Raw genomic sequence first — 22,027 nt, forward strand, 5'->3', positions numbered from 1 at the left:
TTATGATGAAACATTTTGCTTTAACTTTATTGTATGTAAGATTAATAAAATTGATCGAGAACCTTGTTGACCCTCTTCCGATATAACCCGGTTCAATTTACTGTCAAATAATATAAATTAACAGGTCAATGTCAATATTAGATGCGTCTCAATGTATCTGTTATTTTGTTTATAAAATCACGTTTTTTTTTCGCATTTATTTCAAATATTAACATGGAATTTTTATTGCTTGATAATATTGGTGTGTTTGAAAACAAAGAAAATATATTTTTTGTACTTTAGTTTATGCGTAGTAGTGATAACCCTGACGTACAACTGCTACAGATTTGCTAGCTCGGTTGCGAGGTATGATTATCATATATTACTGGTCAGGCTGTACCTGTGGCTACGCGGGCTGGGGCTGCGGTTGCGGCGGCAGCAGCGGCGGCGCGGGCGCGGGCGCGGGCTCGCGCGTGGCGCGGCCCTTATCGTGCGCCGGCTTGTCCCCGTTCATTATAGCCTTGATGTCCTCCAAGTCCAGAGTCTCGTATCTACGACAAAAAAAAAACTGAAATAGATATCATACATCTGCGGCCCGCGAGCCTCCTTGGCTATTTTATATGTAACTGGCGACCCGCCCCGGCTTCGCACGGGTTGACAAATTATACATAAACCTTCCTTTTGAATCACTCTATTAAAAACAAGCAACAACGGTTGCACTCCGGGAGTGCCGATAGAAGTGAAAACTCACCTCACTATAAAAAAAACATCCAATATTTATTACCTTTTTCGAACATTATAGGGACCAATGATTTATAACTCAAGATAGATTGTAGGCGTTCCAAAATTGAGGCGCTTGTGACAAATTGAACAAATTGCCTTCAAACGCGGCTGGACAAGCGAGAAATGTGCACGTGCTAACGAGCTCCCGCACGCCGAAAGAGAAAGAGACGACCTTATGTTTAACAACGAGTGTGCCAAAGATGGATGGAATGAGAAAGTTAATCAAAAATAACAGATTTCTTCGTAGGCACAGAAATAAATATGGAAGTATTTTTTCTGCTCCTCAAGTATGAGTATAACCTATCTATAGTTATATAATATCATTGATAGGGACCATAAAGTGTCATTCAATAGAGTTTGCTGACTATGTAAACAAACAGCCATACTGAAATTGACACTAAATGTCAATTTACTAGTATCTTTTGTTTACCTAGTTAGCAAGTTCTATTGAATGACACTGTAGAAGATAGCATCCTATAGAAGTGGTCTACGCGTGCCTCCGTGAGGGACAAAACATACGCAATGCGACGCAATGATTGGTCGAATTTATTTGTTATGGTGGGCAACAAATCAATTCGACCGATCATCCATTCTAATTTACGGTGGGGAATAAAAAAAATGTGTGACAAGGACAAACAATAATAGCGCTTTCGCTGCTACTCCTACTGAAAGATACATAAGACTATCCCGTTCTGTCAGTTATCCCCACTACTCGTGCCCGATCCAGTTTAATACTAGATTCATGATTCATTTAGGTATTTATTACCTACTAAAAACTGCAATTATTGACCGGAAGTAAGTTAGCGCCTGGATACTGTTAATAGCAATCATTCAATTTGCACATTGGTTACTTTAATTATTAGGCAAATCATTAATTCTTTTAATTCCACCCCCCTTTGCACTCTTTTCGAGGATGATTTCCGGCATAAAAACTATCCTATGTTCTTCCTCGGGACTCTATTTCTATGCCAAATTTCAACTAAATCGCTTCAGCGGTTTAAGCGTAAAGAGGTAACAGACAGACACACTTTCGCACTTATAATATTAGTATGGACACAGAATAAATAATAGTCTAAGTACAAAAGACTCAATCTCTAACAAAACGCGTCTGTTACGATCGGCACAGATATGGCCGCTAGGTGGCGACAGCGCCACGCGCGGCTTATGGCTTTCCCCAAAATTGGGGCCGAACGGATGTACTTTTAGCTACCTGTAGCAAAGCGACGAAATCGCGGAGTGAGACACGCCTGGTATGGATTATAAATTAACCTACCTTAGGTTTGAAGAGAAATAAAGGAAATATCTGGAGGATGCGTGGATTGGAACGTAAAGAGTGAACGAGTGAGTGAGAGAACGAACTGTGGAATGAACGATGTGTGAATGAGAGAGTATGATGCTGAGTGTCAGTGCGTGTGAGCGAGACAGCAAAACGCCATGGGCAGATTTTGAATTGTAACCGGGACTTCGGGGAGACTGATTTCGGACGTACGATGTGACCGTGTAATATTTCTGTGTTTTTCCAATAATATAAGTTTCTAAAGTAATTTTGAGTTGTTTGAGTTCGCCCGACCCACATATACAGGGTGGCCAAATAAGAGGTATACACTTTATTTTTGAAATTTTATTCTATAAAACATACAAAATATTAAGTATTCCTTGTTAAATATAATATGCAGGGTCAGCAATTACACATGGAAAATAATGTCAGACAAATGTCCACCTCTAGCAGCATGGCAGATGCGAACCCTTTTCATCGCGTTTTTCATCACTTTTTCACACATTTCTGGTGTTATCTCAGCGACAGTGTTTCGAATATTTTGTTTTAATTGCTGAAGGTTCGTTGGCCTATTAGCATAGACACGTCCCTTTAGATAGCCCCACAGAAAAAAGTCAGGAGCTGTTAAATCGGGCTATCTTGGGGGCCAGTCAATGTCACCGTTTCTCGAAATTAATCGACCGGGAAACGTTATTTTTAATGTTTCTATTGTTTTTAATGATTAAAACACGTCGTTCCATCGTAAAACGCTCCATAATAAATTTGCCGTATCTACACAAACTAATTTTCATGCAATAACTGTCATATTTACCGCCAAAATAAAATGGCGGCAAAAAAAAGGTATACACCTCTAAGTTGGCCACCCTGTATATTGCACAATATACGTACTTGAGCAGCGCCTCGGCGAGCGCCTTGTGTTCCTTGGCGTGTGTTCGGAGGATGGTCTTCGCGCGTTCGTAACTTTCTGACAACAGCTTCTTGATCTCCGTGTCCACCTGACAACCAAACACATATTAGAGTGCCATTCCATCTGTCCGAGTTCGTTGCCGGTCCCATATAAAAAAAAACTACTACTACTAATCTTAACTTAAAAAGATTTTTGAGTTAAGGAGTCTTAAATTATTTACAAATTCATTTTTAATGGTTAGGTACATAATAGACAAGACCGTAATTAAGTGATTTCGGTGCACTGCCCTCTCATTTTAACTAGGTATTTTTTAATAATATTTCTAGCTTGTTTACTCGTCCGTCCTTCTATAAGTTTTAATAGTTCCTTTGAAAATCTATTCAAGGTGCTCGGTAAGACGCATTTCCACACTCTCTGTCCGTATACATTGTTTGTTTTTGCAACTGCAAATGTCGGAAGGTTGGCTAAGTTACGTAATCGATCGTGTCGGGTTTTTTTCCTCAATTCAGTTATATGATTCAGTTATATTGGGATACCCTCCTCCAATTGAAATTGTAGTCACAGTAAATTTACTGCCATCTATCGACACACGATTAAAACTAAAATAGAAAAGTATCAAAATATCAAAAATGTATTTATATTTATCATTGTCTTCCTCGCGTTGTCCCGGCATTTTGCCACGGCTCATGGGAGCCTGGGGTCCGCTTGCCAACTAATCCCAGTAATTGGCGTGGGCACTAGTTTTTACGAAAGCGACTGCCATCTGACCTTCCAACCCGGAGGGTAAACTAGGCCCCGTATTAGGATTAGTCCGGTTTCCTCACGATGTTTTCCTTCAAATGTATTTATATTTATATGGATAAATTATTTTTTATTTGTTTTTCACCCATGTTCTTTCACTGATATATGTTAAAATTTTTAAATATCAAACGGTGTCATCAACGCTATCTAGCCAAGCCAAGCATAGGCCAAAAGTAAAAGCGCCATCTAGCCGAGAATGACATTTTCTTGATTCTCGAGCCACGTTTTTTCCTTAGACTTTATTCATTTTATACGAAGTTATAGTGACGTTCCACGGCAAAAGGTACCTTATGGCAGCGCCGCAATAATAATAGCGCACGGCGGCGGAGCGGCGTTAATAATAGCGTAAGCGCCAACGGCCATAAGGTACCTTTATCCGTGGGACGTCACTATAACTTCGTATAAAATGAATAAAGTCTAAGGAAAAAACGTGGCTCGAGAATCAAGAAAATGCCATTCTCGGCTATATGGCGCTTTTACCTTTGGCCTATGCTTGTATGTATGGATGGATGTATGTATGGAAACAAGGTCTTACCAGTTCGTTGGTCTGAGGCCCCAGCGCGGGCTGCGAGGGCTGGCCCCTCGAGGGCTCCATGCTGCGGAGCCCCACGCGCTCGCTCATGCCCCACTCGCGGACCATGTGCTGCGCGATGGACGTGGCTTGCTTCAGGTCCGACGAGGCCCCTAGAAATCATACAATCAATATTATACTTGAGTTTGGGTCCCATAGTGAAAAAAGTATGCGATTTCACTTTGGTATACGAAGTCTTAATTCAAGCATTGAAAGAAAGAAAGAGCATTTATTAGCACAATAACAAACTTAAAAACTAACAAAAGAGAACACAAAATGAGAGGTTGCGCTAAATGGTCCTCACTCAGCTAGGTGTCACGGTACGAGCCACATGGCACACTCCGCGACGCTGATTTTCAGTAAGGCCCAGTGGATGGACTAGGTGGCACTCAGTAATGGACATTGCAGTCGACGAGTAGAAAAAAGTTATTACTTAAGACGATGGTGGAGGACCGCTTTTCCAAAGTAGTCAGATATTGACATTATAGAAAATATTTTTACAAAATTAATTGTTGTAATATCTGGGAGACCGAGCTCCGCCCGGAAAACATATAAAAAGAGAGAAGAGATTCCCCAGAGATAAGACTTAGCTAAATCGATTTATCGCTTCCGAAAACACCCATATAGCAAATTTCATCGAAATCGTTAGAGCCGTTTCCGAGATCTCCGAAATATATACATACATACAAGAATTGCTCGTTTAAAGGTATTAGATGTTACCATAATAGCTACGGCCCTTTGACTATTTTCGATTTTTTAATTATTACGAGGGGTGTTCAAAATATTCTCGGTATGAGAATGAAAACAAACAAGTACGAAAAGTTTGATATTTTTATTTTCAATATACTCCCCCCCTATGTTCATACACTTAAAAGATCGATCAATTATTTTTTTTAATCCTGCATAAAAATATTTTTTATCTTTGGTGTAAAAATGCTCCTCCACTGCCGCCTTCAATGCTTCATCATCGGAAAATTTATTTCCACGCAGATCCTTTTTAAGATTGGGGAACAAAAAGAAGTCGCTGGGGGCTAAGTCCGGACTATACGGTGGGTGAGTAACAGTTTCAAACCCACATTCAACAATAGCTGCCTTGGCAATATGAGCAGTATGGACGGGGGCGTTGTCATGCAGAAGCATAACACCTTTGGTTAACTTTCCTCGCCTCTTTTCTTTGATTGCATCCTTTAATTGACGTAGAATGTTAGCGTAGTACTGTCCTGTGATATTTACACCTTTTTCTTTATAATCGATCAGTAATACTCCTTCACAATCCCAAAATATCGTGGCCATGACCTTGCCAGCTGAAGGGATGACCTTGAACTTCTTGGGATGAGCTGAACCCTTAATGTGCCACTGCATGGACTCTTGTTTACTCTCTGGGTCATAATGATGAACCCAGGTTTCATCTCCAGTAACTATTCTTTGCAGCACCTCATCAGGATTTTCACCGCACAGGTCAATAAAATCGGAACAACAAGCTACACGCATGTCTTTTTGAAGCCGAGTCAGCATTCGCGGAACCCATCTTGCACTTACTTTTGACATATTAAGATGGTCATGGATAATATCATGTACGGTACCAATAGAGAGATTGGTTACTTGTGCTATAGATTTTACCTTCACTCGACCATCTTCCAATATAAGTTTTTCCACTTTATCAATATTTTCTTGTGAAGTAGCTACTACAGGCCGGCCAGGTCTAGGGTCGTCTTCAACACTCTCCCTTCCACGTTTAAACTCGCTTGACCACTTTTGAATGGTAGATAAAGAAGGAGCAGACTCACGGTAAACACAATCCATTTCCTCTTTTATGGTTTTTTGATTTTTACCCTGTTTTGTCAAGAATTTTATCACGCATCGATGTTCTAATTTAGTTAACATTGTCAATTCCCACATGATGTTCATGTTTGTTCAGCAATTGCAGAAAAACAAAAGAACATCTCGCTTCGAATTATACTTTTTTTTAATGTCAATGAATAAACCTTAGCGGCCAGTAACGGAAGAAATTTTAGAAGAGGTTGTAAGATATCAATACCGAGAATATTTTGAACGCCCCTCGTATATGATTTAGGAGCGAAACAAAAGATCCATTTAATTTTCAAAAGCCAAAAACGTGTACCCAGTAGCCAGGCGACCTTCTAGAAGCGCCCTTTGGGAAGAAGGAAGGGGGTCAGCATCCGCAGCAGCAATCTTGTGAGGCCTTAACACAACTCTTCTAGAAAACGTTTTGTATATACACTAACTAAGATGTAATTATTTTTGAAAAGATGTGTCCCGCCGAGTTTGTTGCCGGTCCCATAATGGGATACCCTCCTGCAATTGAGGGGGGATTTAAATCTTCTCGGGGCAGGTGTAGGGTTGGAGCCGGTCTACCTAGCTTTATTTGACGTTCATAAGCGCATTGTAATTATGCCTACTTGAATAAACTATCTCTTATCTTATCTTATCTTAACCTGAAGTGATCTTGTCAGGTCCGAACACCAGCTCCTCGGCCGCCCGGCCTCCCATCATGGTGTCCATCATGGCCAGCAGCTGCTGCTTGGTCACGTGGTAGCGCTCCTTGGCCGGGATGTAGGCCGTGTGCCCGAGCGACGGCCTGCTGTATGGAGTATAGTAACTTGTATACTACACTAACCTGAAGTGATCTTGTCAGGTCCGAACACCAGCTCCTCGGCAGCCCGGCCTCCCATCATGGTGTCCATCATGGCCAGCAGCTGCTGCTTGGTCACGTGGTAGCGCTCCTTGGCCGGGATGTAGGCCGTGTGCCCGAGCGACGGCCTGCTGTATGGAGTATAGTAACTTGTATACTACACTAACCTGAAGTGATCTTGTCAGGTCCGAACACCAGCTCCTCAGCAGCGCGGCCTCCCATCATGGTGTCCATCATGGCCAGCAGCTGCTGCTTGGTCACGTGGTAGCGCTCCTTGGCCGGGATGTAGGCCGTGTGCCCGAGCGACGGCCTGCTGTATGGAGTATAGTAACTTGTATACTACACTAACCTGAAGTGATCTTGTCAGGTCCGAACACCAGCTCCTCAGCAGCGCGGCCTCCCATCATGGTGTCCATCATGGCCAGCAGCTGCTGCTTGGTCACGTGGTAGCGCTCCTTGGCCGGGATGTAGGCCGTGTGCCCGAGCGACGGCCTGCTGTATGGAGTATAGTAACTTGTATACTACACTAACCTGAAGTGATCTTGTCAGGTCCGAACACCAGCTCCTCAGCAGCGCGGCCTCCCATCATGGTGTCCATCATGGCCAGCAGCTGCTGCTTGGTCACGTGGTAGCGCTCCTTGGCCGGGATGTAGGCCGTGTGCCCGAGCGACGGCCTGCTGTATGGAGTATAGTAACTTGTATACTACACTAACCTGAAGTGATCTTGTCAGGTCCGAACACCAGCTCCTCAGCAGCGCGGCCTCCCATCATGGTGTCCATCATGGCCAGCAGTTGCTGCTTGGTCACGTGGTAGCGCTCCTTGGCCGGGATGTAGGCCGTGTGCCCGAGCGACGGCCTGCTGTATGGAGTATAGTAACTTGTATACTACACTAACCTGAAGTGATCTTGTCAGGTCCGAACACCAGCTCCTCAGCAGCGCGGCCTCCCATCATGGTGTCCATCATGGCCAGCAGCTGCTGCTTGGTCACGTGGTAGCGCTCCTTGGCCGGGATGTAGGCCGTGTGCCCGAGCGACGGCCTGCTGGATGTAGTATAGTAACTTGTATACTACACTAACCTGAAGTGATCTTGTCAGGTCCGAACACCAGCTCCTCAGCAGCGCGGCCTCCCATCATGGTGTCCATCATGGCCAGCAGCTGCTGCTTGGTCACGTGGTAGCGCTCCTTGGCCGGGATGTAGGCCGTGTGCCCGAGCGACGGCCTGCTGTATGGAGTATAGTAACTTGTATACTACACTAACCTGAAGTGATCTTGTCAGGTCCGAACACCAGCTCCTCAGCAGCGCGGCCTCCCATCATGGTGTCCATCATGGCCAGCAGCTGCTGCTTGGTCACGTGGTAGCGCTCCTTGGCCGGGATGTAGGCCGTGTGCCCGAGCGACGGCCTGCTGGATGTAGTATAGTAACTTGTATACTACACTAACCTGAAGTGATCTTGTCAGGTCCGAACACCAGCTCCTCAGCAGCGCGGCCTCCCATCATGGTGTCCATCATGGCCAGCAGCTGCTGCTTGGTCACGTGGTAGCGCTCCTTGGCCGGGATGTAGGCCGTGTGCCCGAGCGACGGCCTGCTGTATGGAGTATAGTAACTTGTATACTACACTAACCTGAAGTGATCTTGTCAGGTCCGAACACCAGCTCCTCAGCAGCGCGGCCTCCCATCATGGTGTCCATCATGGCCAGCAGCTGCTGCTTGGTCACGTGGTAGCGCTCCTTGGCCGGGATGTAGGCCGTGTGCCCGAGCGACGGGCCGCGCGGGATGATGGTCACCTTGTGCAGCGGGTGCGCGTCCTGCAAGCAAGAGGAACTTTATACAGGGTGATTCAGGAGACGTGAGCAGGATCAAGCCTACGCATACAGTAAGGTATAAACAACTGTTTCGTACCAGTATTTGCGACTTTAACTTTAATTAATTTTATACTATTTAACAAAAATTTTGATTTATTTACAACATGTATGGTCACCCTCTTTGTTTTATCCATAACAAATACCATATTGAATGTCATCGGAGTCTGGTTGCTTTTGAAAAATCGTATCTCACTCAAGTGTGACATTTTATTTTCTTCATACTCAAAGTGCTGTCAAAACGGTTCAAAAGGTTTTATCTTTGTTAATTAAATGTTGTAGGGTATCCATGATTGTAGATAATTAAATTTGTCCTTACCAAAAAGTATAACAACAGAAAAAAGCGTAATTATTTTACTTAAATATTGTGGTGAACGATTCTTTTACATTTACTGATTGTGTAGGCTTAGTCCTGCTCACGTCTCATGAATCACCCTGTATACTGTACTAGCGACCCGCCCCGGCTTCGCACGGGTTAACAAATTATACATAAACCTTCCTCTTGAATCAGTCTATCTAGTAAAAAAAACCGCATCAAAATCCGTTGCGTAGTTATAAAGATCTAAGCATACGAGGGGCGTTCAATAAAAAGTGAGAATGAGTATGTTATATACAACTTTTATTAAATGTTATTTTATTTTTCGACATAGTCACCTTTTAGCATAATACACTTAGTATATCTTTTTTCTAAACTTAAAATTCCATTTCTAAAAAAGGTTTCATCTTAAGTACTTGAAAAATCTTGTATTGCAGCGACTACCGCGTCGTCGTCTTCAAATTTCTTGCCTCTTAGGTATTCCTTCAATCTCGGAAATAGGTAGAAATCACTAGGGGAGAGGTCTGGTGAATACGGAGGATGCTTAAGGATATCGAACCCAGCATCACGTATTGCAGCCATTGCAACGGCGGACTTGTGTGCCCGTGCATTGTCCTGATGGAACAACACAATTTTCGAGAGTTTACCTCGCCGTTTTTCACGGATCTAATTGCGCAATGTTGCTATTTGTTTGGCATATAAAGAGCCCGTAATAGTGGCTCCATGCTCGAGATACTCAATCATTACGACCCCTTTACCATCCCAAAAAACAGAGCCCATGACCTTACCGGCAGATGGGCCCACCTTGAATTTCTTCGGAGTTGGAGATGATGGCCTTTTCCATGTCATAGACTGCAGTTTCGTTTTAGGGTCGTAATGATGGAGCCATGTTTCGTCCATTGTTATAAATCGCGCCAAAAAAAGTTCCCGGTCTTGCTGTATCAGGTCCAAAGCTTCTTGACAAATCTCGACTCTAGTTTGTTTTTGCGTGTCAGTAAGCATTCTGGGTACCCAACGCGCTGATACCTTTTTCATACCCAAGAGTTCATGTAAAATATTATGCACGCTCCCCGTTGAAATCTTTACATTTTCAGCAATAAAACGAACCGTGACACGACGATCCGCCAAAACTAAGTTTTCAACTTTTTTCACAATTTCTTCAGTTACTGCTGTAGTAGGGCGTCCGGAGCGGGGGTGATCCATGGTCGATGTTCTTCCACGTCTAAATTCGGCGCACCAACGTGCGACTGTCGAATACGGAGGAGCATTAGACCTTAAAGTGTCCCGTAAATCTAAATTGACTTGGTCCATAGAAAAAAATTTCATACACAAGTATTTGATAACGGCGCGCAGTTCAATTTTCTCCATTTTCGCTAACGTACTCAATAGCATCGCAAAGAAATCGCCGTATTTTTTTTTTAAACAAAGAACAGTTAGTTTTTTTTTCATGGCAATCAGCTAGGTAGATTAGCTTTGTCGGCCAGTATTTACTTTCCTAATATTTAAAGAGTTTGCATCTCATTCTCATTATATATTGAACGCCCCTCGTACATAGGGATAGACAGCGGGACGTGACTTTAATTGTTTTATACTATGTAGTGATGGGTGAATCTTATAACTAAATACATCAAATATATACCTCCACAATTTTTTACAGATTTAATAAAAAGGGAATGCCATTTTTACGATATAGGTACATTTGACAACGACGATATATGTATAAATAAAAAAAAAAATACTAAAGCTTTGGATTCCTCCGAAAACGGTGCCGTCATATTACGGCCGCTATATAGCGTTGACTGACGTCACTAGAACGTTGTCTATGTAAACAAGATGGCGCGGTTTCCTAGACGGCGTTACGTTACGTTCATTGTCAACGTAACGTAAGATGACGGCCGTCATGACCTTGTCGATAGTTTCGTGAACGTTTTATTAGATAGCGGTGACGCCATTTTGAATAAATGACACGAGATTTGAATAAATGATTCCGTACTAGGATTATTTTCCTCTTCTGATGATATTTCATCCTCCAAGGAAATTATAGATGATCAAGCAAATCTTGTCAGTAGGAAAAGGCGCGAAATTCAAATTTTCTATGGGACGTTATCCCATCGCGCCTACATTTTTCAAATTTGCCGCTTTGACCTTGGTGGCTGACGGTGTGTTATGACGCCGTGGTACTTTCCACATGTCGCCACCGTAAAGACGGCCGTCTTTTGCTGCCGCTATATGACGGCCGTCATATGACGGCACCGTTTTCGGAGGAATCCAAAGCTTAACTGCCAAACGTTGACCTAAAATGTAAGATTTGGACGCGGACCAGTTTATTCTAAAATAACTTATCCGACTTAGTGTAATTAGTTACAGGCACGTATTCGCCCTCATCCGCCTCATCGCCTCTTCATCAGGCAGCCGGGAGCGTCTCTCCAGACCCATCAGCACCTTGTCGCGTCCTTGATCTGACCTGGAACGTCTGGACCCACAATAATGTCCACTGACCTTGGTGTAGTAAGCTACAAGCGCGTGTCCGCCCTCATGGTACGCAGTGATGGTGTTGGCCTCTTCATCAGGGAGTCGGGAGCGTCTCTCCGGACCCATCAGGACCTTGTCGTGTCCTTGATCTGACCTGGGACATCTCTGGACCCACAATAATGTCCACTGACCTTGGTGTAGTAAGCTACAAGCGCGTGTCCGCCCTCATGGTACGCAGTGATGGTGTTGGCCTCTTCATCAGGTAGTCGGGAGCGTCTCTCCGGACCCATCAGGACCTTGTCGTGTCCTTGATCTGACCTGGGACATCTCTGGACCCACAATAATGTCCACTGACCTTGGTGTAGTAAGCTACAAGCGCGTGTCCGCCCTCATGGTACGCAGTGATGGTGTTGGCCTCTTCATCAGGTAGTCGGGAGCGTCTCTCCGGACCCATCAGGACCTTGTCGTGTCCTTGATCAGACCTGGAACATCTCTGGACCCACAATAATGTCCACTGACCTTGGTGTAGTAAGCTACAAGCGCGTGTCCGCCCTCATGGTACGCAGTGATGGTGTTGGCCTCTTCATCAGGGAGCCGGGAGCGTCTCTCCGGACCCATCAGCACCTTGTCGCGCGCGTCTTCTAGATACTTCATTGTGACTGTCTTTGCGCCGTCTATCGCTGCCCTGCAATCAAAACAATTTTGTTAAACACCGATTTAAACTTTCACGATTTTTACACATTATTAAATTGTACAACGCCCCTAACCCTAAAATCCTGTCCACGGATCGTCATTTCTACAGTAGGAAAGTACGGGAAGCCATTGAAATAAAAAAACATAGTAATTTCAATCGGGACGAGGGTTTCAAGATCTCATCCACATGGAATCCAGTCATTAGTAAATGTAAACGAATATCGACAGTCGATAAAACGAATATCGTTAGTGTTGTGTGTCGACAGAGTGACATCCCTATAGTGCGCAAAACGTTCAAGCTGATAAACAAGACCAAGTGCGGGTAGTTGGAAAAACTCGCGCGGTTAGAAGATGCTGATGTCAACTTAAGCCAGTCTTCTCCGAGACCACGGGGACAACGCCGTCGTCGAAACGTCGGAGGTAAATCTTAAAACTTAGATACGCGATTAAGTCCCGTTGTACAATTTAATAATTTTGTTAAAAGTTTTTCTTCTCCCGTACTTTTATTTGTCATTTAAAAAAGAGTCGTGCACACACCTTTAAACCGCTATCTTATATGTAGTTGTCAAGACAAGTCTTTAGTCTATTCTCCAAAAAAGTATTTGTGCATACACGCAATATCTTTTTGGCACTTTTACGATACTTCGCGTAATCACCACTTAAAAAATATTGAATGAAATACATTGTTGCCAACCTAATTTTAATTGTCATCTCTGACAGATGAGTGAACCATAGACATGTTTTTTTATTTCATTCATTCTTTTCCCGCCCGTACCCTCCATTCTTTGCTACTTCTTGAATGAAAAATATATGTTAAATTTACAACTTTATTTCAAAGTAAGTGCTTGGTCGTAGAAAAAAGTATTGTATGCAACGTTGTTTAACTGAGTCAAAAAATACTCGTGGCGTCTTCGGCTTCGCCTCAAATTGTTACTCACGCCACTCGCCTTTTTTGACCCCTCTTAAACAACGGTTGCATTATAGTAGTTTATGCAACAGTGATATAATAAGGGTTCTTAAAATTCAAGGGTCGAAGTTACAAAACGAGACGTAGTCGAGTTTTGTAAAAAAAGACCCTTGAATTTTAAGAACCAATTATGAGCTGTTGCATACATTACTTTTTCTATGACAGCTGCAGCAAAAAAAAAAAAAAAAGAGTTATTATTAAACAAAAAAGAGTTATTATTAAAAAAAAAGAGTTATTATTAAAAAAAAAGAGTTATTATTTAAAAAAAATTGAGTTATTATTTAAAAAAAAAAAGAGTTATTATTGTAAATGAAAACATACCTCTTTCAATCAAGATGATCGGAACTTGTATCTTTAAAAAAAAATAAAGCAGTTGTATTATACTCATAAGATGACTGCTAGCAGTCATCTTATGAGCCTATAGACAAATCATTCAAATGACATTGCTTTAGATATCACTGTCAGTCATTTAATTGACACATTTAAGTGCTGGAGTAGAAAAAATACTATTAACCTCACGAAGGTCCAAATTTAGTTCTAAAATTAAAACGGCAAGTTATTTTCTTGTGTTTGAAAGCAGGGATGTTGCGAATATCCGCATCCGCATCCGCATAAAATCAATGCGGATTTAATGCGGATGCGGATGTGGAACAGTTCGGTACAGGAACGTCTTAGCATCGGCGTAAGTGTTAGATTGCTAGGTAATTTAGTCATTAGCCAAAAAAACCTATTAGAAATTAGCAGTCAAGCGTGAGTGGGACTTAATGTACGGAACCCTTGGAACGCGAGTCCGACTCGCACTTGGCCGGTTTTTTTAATAAAAATTACTAAAATGTAATATTTGACGTTTTTTATGTACCTATCTTGACATCCGCATCCGCGGATGTGAGCCTTTAAAAATCCGCATCCGCATCCGCGGATGTCAAAAAATCGGCATCCGCAACATCCCTGTTTGAAAGGAAAGCTCACATAAATGGCCTATACTAACTTGAGAGCGGCCTGGTTGACCATGATCTCGCGGCGGCCGCCGTAGTCGGGTGTTGACACGGTCACTTATAACTATACTAACTTTAGAGCGGCCTGAAAGGAAAGCTCACATAAATGGCCTATAACTATACTAACTTGAGAGCGGCCTGGTTGACCATGTTCTCCAGGTCGGCGCCGGTGAAGCCGGTGGTGCCCCGGGCCAGCACGTCGCTGCTCACGTCGGCGTGGGCCGTCACGCGGCCCAGGTACAGCTCCAGGACGGGTGTTGGCACGGTCACCTATAACTATACTAACTTGAGAGCGGCCTGGTTGACCATGTTCTCCAGGTCGGCGCCGGTGAAGCCGGTGGTGCCCCGGGCCAGCACGTCGCTGCTCACGTCGGCGTGGGCCGTCACGCGGCCCAGGTACAGCTCCAGGACGGGTGTTGGCACGGTCACCTATAACTATACTAACTTGAGAGCGGCCTGGTTGACCATGTTCTCCAGGTCGGCGCCGGTGAAGCCGGTGGTGCCCCGGGCCAGCACGTCGCTGCTCACGTCGGCGTGGGCCGTCACGCGGCCCAGGTACAGCTCCAGGACGGGTGTTGGCACGGTCACCTATAACTATACTAACTTGAGAGCGGCCTGGTTGACCATGTTCTCCAGGTCGGCGCCGGTGAAGCCGGTGGTGCCCCGGGCCAGCACGTCGCTGCTCACGTCGGCGTGGGCCGTCACGCGGCCCAGGTACAGCTCCAGGACGGGTGTTGGCACGGTCACCTATAACTATACTAACTTGAGAGCGGCCTGGTTGACCATGTTCTCCAGGTCGGCGCCGGTGAAGCCGGTGGTGCCCCGGGCCAGCACGTCGCTGCTCACGTCGGCGTGGGCCGTCACGCGGCCCAGGTACAGCTCCAGGACGGGTGTTGGCACGGTCACCTATAACTATACTAACTTGAGAGCGGCCTGGTTGACCATGTTCTCCAGGTCGGCGCCGGTGAAGCCGGTGGTGCCCCGGGCCAGCACGTCGCTGCTCACGTCGGCGTGGGCCGTCACGCGGCCCAGGTACAGCTCCAGGATCTCGCGGCGGCCGCCGTAGTCCGGTGTTGGCACGGTCACCTATAACAAAAACGTTTTCACCTCAGCAGCTCGAAATAGGGTACTTTGCTACTTAAAAACAGTGAGCAAAATCGCATTTTGCTCACTGAGTGAGACAAAATGAGCAAAATGCGATCTTGCTCACTGTTTTTAAGTAGCAAAGTACCCTTGTTCGAGCTGCTGAGGTGAAAACTGAATTATTGGTGTATCTTAAGAAAACATGAGTGAATAGGTAAGTGTTGAAGAAGGAATACATTTTTCGGGTTCTCTAATATGTTCTCACTGCTGAGGTGAAAAGTTTTGTGAACTACACGAGATCAAAGTTATTTACATCTCGTGCGCTTTTGAGTCCCTTACTACGCTTAAGATTCTAAATTAGATTCACTCGCTACGCTCGTCAATCTAGTATAGAATCTTTCGCTTGCACGGGACTCAAAATAAGCACTCGAAGAAATATCAAACTTTGATCTCTTGTTGTACAAATAACTATTTTAGGTTATGGGCGTTTTTACTTCACTGTTTACAGCAGGGATGTTGCGGATGCCGATGCGGATTTTTAAAGGCTCACATCCGCGGATGCGGACGTCAAGACAGGTAAGTACATAAAAACTTCAAATATATTGGTTGTCTTAATTAACGTCCCACACCACAGGACTCGCGTTCCAAGGGTTCCGTACATTAAGTCCCACTCACGCTTGACTGCTCATTTCTAATAGGTTTTTTTGGTTAATGACTAAATTACCTAGCAGTCTAGCACTTACGCCGATGCTAAGACGTTCCTGTACCGACCTGTTCCACATCCGCATTAAACTAGGGCTTGCAAATATTCGAAACTTTCAGATATTCGAATATTCGACTTTTTCTGACGACGTATTCGAATATTCGAATAATTATTCGAATATTATAAAAAATAAGAAAAGGAACGATAAATTGGTTTATTATCGTTTTATTCAAAAGCTTTTTTCACATATTGCTAAAACTAAGGATATTTGGCAGAAATCCACTTAATTGTCTAGGTTTTATCAGCCTACTACTTATAAGATGCCCACATTTATAAAAACAAGTAAAACGCCAAAATTAGACGTATTTAATATTTCTAGATAAATTTATTATAAATTCGTCGTTGCGTGAAATAATATAACTAACCATCCAAACACCTAGGTATGCAAGATATTTTTTTTAGTAGGTAATTATTTTCCGATTTAAATTAACTTGTAATCACTCAGAGGCCTGTAAAAAGGCCTTTAATTTCATTGTATTTTGAATCTTTATTGACTTTATTTGTTTTGGCAAGTTATTATTCCTAATGGTCGGCTAATTATATAATATTGGAATATTTAAGGGAAAAAGTTAGTTGAGTACTGGGTGGATTATTCGTCAGCTAAAGGTGCATGGTTATATTACCAAGTTGGGCAGGTTTGGTATGATTAAATTTGAGAATTGCGATAAATGACAAGGTTTAGACTTCAAAAATTCGCTTAACGTACGCTTGTACTGAATAAACAGAATGACCCTTTAACTTAAAACTTACGCACCGTAAAAATAACATACCTTTTGATTTAGTTTTCTTTTAAATTGAGTTAGGTTTCAATGTATTCACGAAGTCTATCGAGAGGAATACAGTAAAAATATTACTTATTTCCTTCGTATTTGGGTACCTACCGTTCCTCATTCACTGTAAATACCCGTAAAACACACAGAAACTGTAACTACAGCGGATGACATAGATTTTTTTTATATTAAGGGCCTACTGCAGCCGCGTCTGGCGCTTCGTAAACCACGCCCGCTAGTTCTTCCCTCCCCGCTAACACGCACACATGGAAACGCTTCGCGCCGCACGTGAAGTTTGTGTGACCTTTTAGCACCATCTAACGTTACAGAAGTTAACTACCATTATACGTGGTCGCTGCGGTCGGCCAGAAACTTAAATTCGGAAAAAATTGAAACAGATGGCGTTGTTACTTGTTCATAATAGCAAACAATAAAATAATTAATTCATAAACCTGCATATTTATTGTTGTTTTGGAAGATGTTAACATCATAGAAGCAGCAGCGTATATAGCATATAAGTTAAGAGTATTGATAATAAGAAAATAGCACAAGAACAGAAAAGAGATTATTTTTGATAAAATATGATGAAAACAGATTTACTTGATTACGCTCACCTGACTTTGCGGTCACTAAATGCAAATTTCAACCTTATTGTTATGGGGTTACAATAACCCTGGGGTTGCAGGCGTCCATGGTCGTTATTATTATAAATGCTTTGGTTGAAATGCTTTTTATTAACCCTCGAATTTTTCATAGGTACAGTCACCTGCAATAATATGTTACTCTTCGACGGCCGCAAATATATGTGACACGCTCTTATGGCTCTACAAATAAGATCTAACATGATCTACCGCAAAACGGCCTTCGGTGTGTAACATATTATTGCAGCTGACTGTACTCGTATTCATTGTTGTATAGGTAGGTATTAATATCTTTTATCCGATCGATTTGCATTTATTTGAAATAAATCACAGTGTTTAGTAATTATATGTTTTATTGAATAAGAGATTATTTAGGTATGTAAGGAATACAGGGTGCCTTTTTGAAACACTCATTTTTAGGGTTCCGTAGCCAAATGGCAAAAAACGGAACCCTTATAGATTCGTCATGTCTGTCTGTCTGTCTGTCCGTCTGTCCGTCCGTATGTCACAGTCACTTTTTTCCGAAACTATAAGAACTATACTGTTGAAACTTGGTAAGTAGATGTATTCTGTGAACCGCATTATATTTTCACACAAAAATAGAAAAAAAAAATTTTTTTTGGGGGTTTCCCATACTTAGAACAACTGAAACTGAATTTTTTTTTCATCAAACCCATACGTATGGGGTATCTATGGATAGGTCTTCAAAAATGATATTGAGGTTTCTAACATAATTTTTTTCTAAACTGAATAGTTTGCGCGAGAGACACTTCCAAAGTGGTAAAATGTGTGTGCCCCCCCCCCCCCCCCCTGTAACTTCTAAAATAAGAGAATGATAAAACTAAAAAAAATATATGATGTACATTACCATGCAAACTTCCACCGAAAATTGGTTTGAACAAGATCTAGTAAGTAGTTTTTTTTTTAATACGTCATAAATCCCCTAAATACGGAACCCTTCATGGGCGAGTCCGACTCGCACTTGGCCGCTTTTTCTGGATAATTTTGAATTTCAATTGTCAGGGGTGCCTACATTATTTTTTAATACATTTTACAACGACAACAAACAACAGTTCAAATTCGCCGTATTTTTATTACCCGGGTCGATCGCAACAAAATAGAAAATCATGTTTTTCAAATCTAAGCGTTATTGTAATTTATCTCAAATAACCAAAAAGTCAATCTGACTAGAACTTAAAAACGAACTGAATTATTTTAATATGTCGATTTTTCTTGGTGACCCAGGAGATTTTTTTTTATCCCATACAAAAAGAGCGTATCCCAATCGCGTATCGGTTTTGGTTTTTACTTATAAGTGTGAAAAATATATTCTACCATATACGAAGGATGTGTGTTTTTTCATGTTTTATATGTCTTTTTGTACAATAAAGTGTTTTACTGCTACTAATATATCATATTAACGATTAACTAAAAAGGTATTTACATCTAATTTAACTGGTAAATTATTACAGCCCGCTAAAATTAATATATATTCAAAAAAATATTTGTTAATATGTCCCAAAATCATGGCTCATTTTTTAAGTCTCCTGACTTACCAAACATATCGCAACGAAGGCAAGGGTACAACGCGGCATCGTGAACCTAATAACGTAACGTTTCAGTTACTTTTTTAGTCGCCGACCATTTTATCCGGGGTAGGAAAAGAGGTATTAGATCTATCCTGGGTCTAATATGTTATAAAAACATAGTTTTTTGAAAAATGTTCGTAGGTAGTACACAAAATTTACATTTTCTTTTAAATGTGATTTGGGTCATCGTTCTCCCTGGTGACTTTTCTGGTGACCCAAGAGACATCAATTTTATTATGACTCAGGAGACTTTTTTTCTATGCACTTTGATTTTTTTGATGCGCTAATTTTGTAATCTAAAATAACTTTAAACTGCTGATATACTTATATCACTTTGCTGATGAGTGGAAGTGGAATTTAAACTTAATTTATTGTTCTCTCCCTTGACATTTTGGCATACATTTGACATGCTGCAGTGCACTCCTAACGTTAATAAAGACATAATTTTTAGAAAAAGCTTTAGGAAAACTCACTCTTGAGCTTAAAACGATTAAGTCCTTATCATATTATGTTAGATTTTTAGTACAGACCCCAAATCAGTGAAAATGTGTCTTAGCCAACTAAATTTGTCTCTGGGAAAAGTACGATATCCCTAAAAATTGTACGTACATTTCGCATTTTTCTGAAGGAACGGAATTCATAAATTGGGTTATTGTTATTTTTTCAGATTATTTGATTGCATTGACATATCACCAAGATAGATAGAACATTTAAGTTACCAGAAGAAAAGCATTTGTGTTCTTTAATAGTGTGGAAAAAGTAGGTTCGATTCCCGGGCGCGATTAAGCGAATTTAAAAAAAAACAACGTGTTGCATTCCGGGAGTGCCGACAGAAGTGAAAACTCAATGACTAGTCCAAAATGTCTGCAGCACTATGTATAATTGACCCATCCTCCTTTCTATTGAAAACTTTTGGTTCCGAAATTGCTGGTCAGTGAGCTTGTTTAAAATTCGAAAATCAAATTTATTAATTATAATAATTTATTTATTTGGTCATGATATTTTGAGTTTTATTCACCAGTACTAGAGTTCACTTTTATTAGCGATTTCATCAAGATGTAGCTTTATTGAATTATATTTGAGTGATATAAAGTTATAATACTGTGAGATCCTCGTATTTCAGCCCGTACAAGATTATAACCTTTTTCATGTAATGTCATTGAGTTTTTCTTTATTGATTTAAATGCCATCTAAACCTTACGGTCACATGATCGCCTTACGCTGTCTCGAGTTTATCATTTTTTCCCCACCTCATAAAGTGCCTAGCGCCGCTAAAGAAGTTTTCACTTCAAAAATCTTTGAATGCAGTTGTTTCTTTAAAAAACAATAATGTTTCATTTAAGTAAAATGAGCAAACTTAAGGTTTTAAGGCACTTTCCCTCCAGGGCCCATAATTTTTTTCCACCCGGTAGTAGACAACTATTTTTTTCGACTAAATGAAGTTTTATTAGATAAATCGTTGATCACATGGTTCGTTTCACACATCACATCAAATCGTTTGTCATCACAATCAAAATTTGTCAAAAGTAATGAAATTTATGCAAAAAAAACATAAATAAAACATATAAATTCAACACATTTTTTTAATAAAAATCTTTCTCGATGATATAAAAAAGAACATCGACAAATTATGTTCAAAGAATTAATATCAAAACAGATGTCATAATTAGGATTGGCTACTTTAAGAAAGGGACAGAGAGATTTAATCCTCTCGCTCTGCACGTTTTTCTCATTCCTCCTTGTCAAGCCAAAATAAACTATAAAATGATAGTAACACAGTACATTGTAATATTCACTTTTTCCACGGTATCATGTCATTGTAAATTACTTATGTGAAATTGTAGTGGCGTGCGACTTTCAAACCGGAGGTCACGGGTTCGAACCCCGGCCCGTGCAAGTGAGTTTTTGTAAGTAGAGACCTTTTTTAGTGGTACTTAAATATAATAACTTTTCGTATTATTGAAATAAAATATTTTATTCAAACAAACTTAATAATATAATAATTAAAACGAGTAATATCAATTAGTTTTTAATATTTATTCAATTATTTTAAATTATTTGAGCATGAAACATACTAGATTTATTTTTATCATTACAATAGAAAAAAAGCAAAAAATATATTCTTATAGATATTTTATTTTCAAACAAAAATAAAGCAAAAAGTTACGGTTAGATTCTGATGGCTAAATACCAAACAGCTACCGATACATTTCAATATCTGTCGAAATTTCCTAACCCGTTGTAACTGACAAAGAGTATAGATTTCGACGTAGCATGACGTAGCCTAGCAAACACGCACACATGCGTAACGTATAGGCCTGTAAGAAGGCACCATCATAGGTTTACCTCCGATTCCGTTACTACTCAATGGAGTTACGACTCAACGTTTATTGGATATTAAAATTTTACGTAATTCGGAGCGCTGCGCGAAGTGACATAGGTCTTACCTCTTTGAGGCACGACGGCCATCTAACATTACTGGCATAAAGGATGCATTTATGACTTTGACGCATGACAGAAAGAGAAACGGAACTGCGTAAAATGGGCGTTTGCTGTTGAATTCATAAAATCAAAAATCGATAATAAATCCATCGGTAAAGGATAATAAGTTAATATTTAGTTCTTTGAAAGTTAAGACGAGATGAAAACCTTTGCTGTAAGGTGGGTTGTGCTGGATATGGATGTGTTTTCTAGTTGCACGAAGCTAAAACCGAAAAATGAACACGTAAGTTTGGATTTATTTTCTATCGAGAAAATTGTAAGCATTCGTGTTTCGACTACTACGAAATGTCTTATCATATAGTCAAGAAACATATATCCGAAAATCACTACTGTTTGTTTCCGGGGCTAGCCACTGCCACCTTTCTAAGATCCTGTTATTTTTCGATGCACGGCCTTAATAAAAAA

The 22,027-nt window shown here is 41.2% G+C and overlaps 1 protein-coding gene across 1 annotated transcript in view; it reads right to left on the reverse strand.

Moving 5' to 3' along the window:
* Positions 1–385: 385 nt before the first annotated feature.
* LOC134659088 (ATP-dependent zinc metalloprotease YME1L) overlaps positions 386–22,027 on the reverse strand; it is a 36,834-nt gene continuing 15,192 nt past the window's right edge. The window contains exons 9-14 of the mRNA XM_063514693.1: positions 15,197–15,360; positions 12,139–12,304; positions 8,594–8,777; positions 4,282–4,430; positions 2,927–3,033; positions 386–530 (exon numbers count right to left, since the gene is read on the reverse strand). Coding sequence (XP_063370763.1) covers positions 386–530; positions 2,927–3,033; positions 4,282–4,430; positions 8,594–8,777; positions 12,139–12,304; positions 15,197–15,360 — 915 coding nt within the window. The remainder of the gene's footprint in view (positions 531–2,926; positions 3,034–4,281; positions 4,431–8,593; positions 8,778–12,138; positions 12,305–15,196; positions 15,361–22,027) is intronic.

Source organism: Cydia amplana, chromosome 24, assembly GCF_948474715.1.
Source record: "Cydia amplana chromosome 24, ilCydAmpl1.1, whole genome shotgun sequence".
NCBI lineage: Eukaryota > Metazoa > Arthropoda > Insecta > Lepidoptera > Tortricidae > Cydia > Cydia amplana.